The following is a 6,363-nucleotide window of genomic DNA, read 5'->3' as shown; positions in this document are numbered from 1 at the left end:
AGGCTTCGGATTTAAAAAAAAAAAAAGGACACGAGAAAGCAGACGTGTAATCGTTCAAAAAAAAACTTATTTTTATTGTATTTATGAAGGGGATTTTGGTATGGAAGCGAGTCAGGAGAGAGAGAGAGAGAGGGCCAATGGTTTCGGGGTTTTTATTTTGAGCCGCCCGATTTGTCGTGACTTCCGTCTCTAAGGAGCCCCACTCTTTTGGAATCTAGTGTTTGACTCCACCCCTCCCCTCCCTTCCTCTTCCCACACATTTCCTCCCTTCCCCTCCCCTTCCCTTCCGCCTCTCTCTAAAACGACGATGGTGGGTTCTCCTCTCTAACTTGGGTTTCTGTCTGATTGGAGCCCACCCACTGTTTTGCTTTTCTCTGGCGAGAATCAAGGAGCGAGGACTAGAGAGATTGATCTCAGGGTTTGGAGGGGGCCATTTCCGCTCTCTCACTCATACTGGGATTTGTGTTTTCTCAACGGAGAGAGAGAGAGAGAGGAGGAGGAGGAGGAGAGGGGAGGGGTTTTCTTTGGCTTTTTTTTTTTCTGATTTGTTTCCTTCTTAACCTCTCTTTGCTATTTGTTCTCGTGTCCGCTGAAGCATGAGAGAAGAGTGTCGCTGGGAGGACTTGTGTTGGTTACCGAGGGTTTTCCTCTAGTATCATCCCCTCCGCTATGGCTGGAAGTAACGATGTGTCCCTCAATGACGCCAAGGTAACCTTTCATTTTCTTTCTGGTCTTCTAGTAATGAATTTCCCCCTTTTGATTTGTGGGGGATTAATCTTGATTGATGGGTACTTCTCGGACGATGGGTTTTCTGAGTTTTGTCCCTCGTATTCATCGACCGAGATTTGGGGCAAAGAACTAGCGGTTGATGCAAAGACTTTGGGTCTCGGAGGTTTCCTGATGGGTCTGATTAGTTCTTCATCTTCACGATTGTTTCATTCTTACATGGCTATTCGATTTGGAGACTCTTGATTTTTTTCTTTTCTCTTTCTTTCTTTTCGTATTATCCTATGGGCAAAAGAAATGAAGCGCTATGACTGATCCTCAGGATGAGTTCTCAGGTGTCGCATATATTGGGATGATCATTTCTTCTGTCTAATCATATTCCAAAGGAAATGATAAAATTAGAAACAACGACGACCAGAGAGAGAGAGAGAAGGGGGGGGGGGGGGTGTATTTCATTTTTTGATTGGGGATGTTTTTTGGTTTCTGATAACCTGAAGGATTTTGTAATTTTGGATGCCGTTTTTAGTTTTCAGAAAGGTGTGATTTTTCTTATATGCGCAGATGGTGGTTCCCCTCAACACATGGGTCCTAATATCCAATTTCAAATTGGCATACAATCTTCTCCGCCGTCCCGACGGAACGTTCAATCGCCATCTAGCCGAATTCCTCGACAGGAAGGTGCCTCCTAATGCCTCTCCCGTGGACGGGGTCTACTCCTTCGACGTGATCGTGGAGCGTTCCACCAGCCTCTTGAGTCGGGTTTACAGGCCATCCACAGACGCTCAGCCCGGCAACACAGCTACCCCTGTTTCGTTCGACCCCGCACCGAGCGACACCGTCCTCCCCGTGATCATCTTCTTCCACGGCGGCAGCTTCGCGCACTCCTCGGCCAACAGCGCCATCTACGACACCCTCTGCCGCCGGCTCGTGACCTTCTGCAAGGTCGTCGTGGTCTCCGTCAACTACCGCCGGTCCCCCGAGCATCGCTTCCCCTTCTCTTATGATGATGGATGGGCAGCTCTGGAGTGGGTGAACTCCATGCCATGGCTGAGGAGCGGGAAGGACTCCAAGGTCCCCGTCTTCTTGGCCGGAGACAGCTCCGGCGGCAACATTGCCCACCACGTCGCTCTGCGGGCCGCGCAATCCGGCGTTCCTGTGGCCGGTAACATACTGCTGAACCCCATGTTCGGTGGTGAGAAGAGAACAGAATCTGAGATGCGGCTTGATGGCAAATACTTCGTGACGATTCAGGATAGGGACTGGTACTGGAGAGCCTTCCTGCCAGAGGATGCGAACAGAGACCATCCTGCCTGCAATCCGTTTGGTCCCAATGGCGTAAGCCTGAAAGGCCTGCCGTTCCCCAAGAGCCTTGTAGTGGTTGCAGGCCTGGATCTGGTTCAGGACTGGCAGTTAGCCTATGCTGAGGGGCTCAAGAGAGAAGGGCAGGATGTGAAACTCATCTATCTGGAACAGGTAACAATTGGGTTTTACTTCCTTCCCAACACAGAACATTTCTATGGAGTTATGGAGGAAATAAAGAACTTTGTGAGCTCCAACAGCAGCTCGTAGACTGACCACCCTCCAAAAACCTGCATCATATAACCAAAGAAAAGCTCGTCAAGACATTTTATTTTATCCAGCAATTCATTTTTTTTTACTCTTTTCTCGGCTGCGAGTGTTGATGTGCAGTGTAAGCGTAGTTTTTGTTGCTTTGTTGTTAGTTGTTGTAAGGCATATGGGCAGAACTCAATTTGGGTGGCTGGTTTTTTGGGCTTCTGAAGCTGGTTGAGCTGAAAATCTTTCAGCCCACCTCAAAATTGGTGGGAAACATGCACTGTCTCGATGGTTTCTAGCAGCACACTCACATCTTGCTGATTGAAGGCAGTGATTGGAGGGTTTACAGATTGAGCTCAAAGGGCATATGGTCATTGTATGACTGAAGAAGAAGAAGAAGATTGCAACATGATGAAATGAAATCATCCACCATCATCAGGTTTCACATCCGAGAGTCATCATCATCTTGCCACTGTCTCATTCAAACGATGTGGAGAGATCATCTGTTTGTTTTGATGCTTAACTAGCTAATTCTATCTGGTGCATGGTGGGGGGGGTATATCTGTGGCTGTAACATACTTGTGTGTTAGAAATATGTAGACACTTATCCTACATAAAAATGAAATAGATGTATATGAAATTTCTCCTTATTTTTCCTAGTCTTGTTTGGCCTCCAGATGCTCTTTCTTGTTTTGATGAAAGAACCTATTCTACACATGATATTATTGGTGCCAAAGACAAGCCTTCCTGTTATTTGAAGGCCTCGCATGTAGCTCAACGATTGATCGTTCTTATTGGATTAAAAAAGGCTGCAAAAGAAAGGAAAAAAGAAAAGACGTGCCGGGCATCATGGTCGTTTGTGTAGTTTTGGTTTAAGATGGCTATGGAAGATTGGGTGGAAAATCCATCTCCGTCCTCTCTTGTTTGGGAAATCCATCACGGCTAGTGACGAGGACACCGTGGTCGGGGATAGGATGTTTGTCGTGTAGCCTGTCATCTTATCATCACAGAACTTAAGTCTGGACCTGTCCAAAGAAGATACAGGAGCAAGAAACAAAGAAAGAACAATAAAAAATGCGTCTGTCCTGTTACTAGCTGTCACACGTAAAAGGGAAGGAAGAATACGTGATATGGACACATCATTTTTTGTACAGTATATAGTCCCCATATGAAACGGTGGTCGGTTAGTGTACACATGCGTTAACGTATCCCTGTGAAATAGGCTGCAGTGAACGGGGACGTTGATGACTTGATGGTTTGGTGTTCATTGAGGCACTATAAGACCCAAGGGGTTTGGCGTAGTGAGACGGGGGCCTAGATTGTTTGACGGGCAGTCTAGGTTCGAATCCTATAGGCGTTGCTCTCGGCTTAAGCCGAGAGTCAAGGGGTAAGCCTTCGGAGTTTTACGCCGATATGGACAGAGCCCGTAGTATGGTAGGCTGAGCCAGTGTGGTTAGGTCTATGCGCCTGAGGCAGTTTCATACAGTAGAACAAAAAACAAAGTCTCTGAACTATGCCAATATGAACATTTAATATCAGTTGGCCGCCAAGACTTCTTTTACTCGCATGAGGCAGTGCAGAAAAGCAGTCTCTCATCTCATGTACGTGCTAATTGGGCACAGTTGCTTCAAAGGGCACAGCGAGCCATCACAAGCTACTTGGTACCTCTACTTGGGGACACAACATACTAGTGCGAGGAGCAGAGCCTCAGCTTTATCAGATGGATGGTGACCGAAAGAATGGGAGGGCACCTTTAAAAAAGAAGAGTCCTCTCTTACCCTCCCTTCCATGTCAAGAAGCAGCAGTAGCTGCAGCATTTTGTTTGAGTGATGGATCAGTGGTCGGCGCTGCCTGTGGGACGTACTTTATTCTATTGCCCTCCCTTTACTTTTGACAGGAGATGCAACAAATGCCCAGTTGACTTGAAACACAATTGCTTTGGTCACAGGTGGGGATGAGAAATCACACGGCTGAGAAAGCAAAAGCAGTGATTGTTGGTCACAAAGTTAATGTTTGTGGTCAAGAATCGTAGGATTCAAGGGATGATTATCCTCTGGTGTGAATCATGTATAATCGCAGGTTGCATCTTTTCATGTTTCACTAAACTTGAGAAAGCGGCATGATTGTAATTTAAGATCACATGATATTGCTAAAAATCCAACAATTGTAGGGAGTTGAGACATCCATTTCACTGGCTTCGATCTCGCGAAACACCGGCGACATTATCATTTTACACACACATCATACCATACAAACAACAACAACAACTACGCCTTCATCCCAAAACAATTGGGGTCGGCGATATGAACCAAAAAAGAAAATCATTCGGTGAGGTTCAAAGCATTCATATCATTTCCTATCATCTCCATCCAAGTCTTCTTAGGCCTATCCCGACCTCCATAGTTACCAGGAAATCGATACCGGAAGCGAGTGAAGTGGAAGTGGAGAAGAGAATGTTAAAAAGTAGTATGAAGTAGGAAGCTGGATACGATCATGCAAGTGCATTAAAATTGAAAAGGAAAAACATATAAAGCAATATGAAGCACATCAAATAAGAAATGACGTGAACACAAACATAAAAATCATATAAAACCATAAAACCATAAAACCATAAAACCAACAAGCTAGTTTGTTATACAAAAATTATAGTTTTCTAATATGAAAAACACAAGAATTGAGGGGGTAAGCCAGTGGGAAGGGATAAGAATGACAATGAAACATTAAACGAAAGAGAATCGATTTGAGAAACGAAAAGGAAGCGGGCTTTCACATAAAGAGATGGGAGTTTCTCATATTTCATAAACTGTTTTTTTTTTTACTTTTTTTTTATTATTCAAGAAAGTGGGGGAGTTTTACCCTTTTGAAGTGAGCTTTCCCTTGTAGCAAGAAGCTTCGATAACTATGTATTACACACATGTTACATACGGAGAAGTTAGTCATTAAGCTACAAAACTGCACTTAAGTGTACAGCTGAGACACGGAACTGATCAAAGGTACATACCAATTTGTCTTTGCCCTAAATGCCCGTAGTGCATTAATCATTCATTAGAAAGAGGAGCAAAAGACAAACAAACTGCTAAAGAGATAGAGAAAGAAGCAGGAAAATAATAAAAAAAAAAAGCTTAAACAAACACGGCAGAGACAGCCACATGCCTCGCTAATCCAGCATCACTCCAGCCTGCCAAGAATTTTTTTTTTACCTGTAAATATATCTTTTGAAACAACAGCAATAGGCCTCTCCTGCTGTCACACTGACCGACCGACACTCTCTACCCTAGCCTACCAAAGTCCTTTGTTCACCTTAAGCATGCATTGGCCTTCTCTTCAATCTCCTCAGTCGGTACAGTCCAGTTCAGTACCACCAATAAACCAAGAGTTCCTCACCGAATCTGCCCCACCTGTCCCAGTTCTCCGTGGACTACAGGTTTAGGGGTGAAAGGGTCGGGTTTGGTTTGGACCCAGGTAGAATCAGACTTGGATCAAATTTTTTAGTATAGTTTTGGGTCCAGACCCAGATCTAATCGGTTTTACTATAAGAAAAACTATACTCGGACATGAACCATACCCGGAACGTACCCGATAAAACCATATTCTTTATCATTTTTACATTGAAAATTTGTGGGTCTTAATCGAAACTCGAGTCGGGTCCAGGTTTGATATAAAATTTCACAAAATATACCCCAGTCCATGTATTAATCCGACCAAACCCAGGTCTTAATTGGGTCTTCTTATTTATCACGATACCCGGACCTTATAGGGTTTGGTTAGGGTAAACCAGGCCCGTTGACACCCCTACACACAATTTGCGAGCATAACCAAGACTACATATGTGGGTGTAGCAACCATAGTGACAAATATGGTGAGATTTATGAAAAAACTTTTGCGAAAAATTGCCTGAAAGTTTAAAACCGTAATTTCTCATGAGATTTTCAAAATATCACGAGATTTATGAAAAAAACATAAATACCGTGATTTAAATGCAATATTTACGTTTTAAACGGCTATGAAAAATCATGTATTTTTATTTTTAAATAATTTTTATTAATATTTTCTTATAAAAACAAATTTTATATTTTTTAATTA

At 43.6% G+C, this 6,363-nt stretch overlaps 1 protein-coding gene across 2 annotated transcripts; it reads left to right on the top strand.

Annotated features, from left to right (window-relative positions):
* Nucleotides 1–246: 246 nt before the first annotated feature.
* Nucleotides 247–2,930, top strand: LOC149851278 (gibberellin receptor GID1C-like). 2 transcript variants are annotated; one of them, XM_089999659.1, is made up of 2 exons: nt 247–708; nt 1,260–2,930. In XM_089999659.1, exon 2 carries the CDS (start codon nt 1,288–1,290, stop codon nt 2,293–2,295), a length of 1,008 nt encoding a protein of 335 aa, XP_089855785.1. In that variant the 5' UTR covers nt 247–708; nt 1,260–1,287; the 3' UTR covers nt 2,296–2,930. The 2 variants fall into 2 exon arrangements, with proteins under 2 accessions (XP_089855785.1, XP_089855777.1); XM_089999651.1 differs by having other exon boundaries at nt 250–708; nt 1,288–2,930.
* Nucleotides 2,931–6,363: the final 3,433 nt, after the last annotated feature.

The sequence above is a fragment of the Nuphar pumila genome, chromosome 1, assembly GCF_984573655.1.
Source record: "Nuphar pumila chromosome 1, dmNupPumi1.hap1.1, whole genome shotgun sequence".
NCBI lineage: Eukaryota > Viridiplantae > Streptophyta > Magnoliopsida > Nymphaeales > Nymphaeaceae > Nuphar > Nuphar pumila.
This window is presented reverse-complemented; position numbering and strand designations above follow the sequence as displayed.

Coding starts and splice junctions, on each gene's coding strand:
- LOC149851278 (XM_089999651.1), top strand. CDS start 670: ATGGCTGGAAGTAACGATGTGTCCCTCAATGACGCCAAG. Junction 709..1,287: donor TGTCCCTCAATGACGCCAAG/GTAACCTTTCAT, acceptor TTATATGCGCAG/ATGGTGGTTCCCCTCAACAC.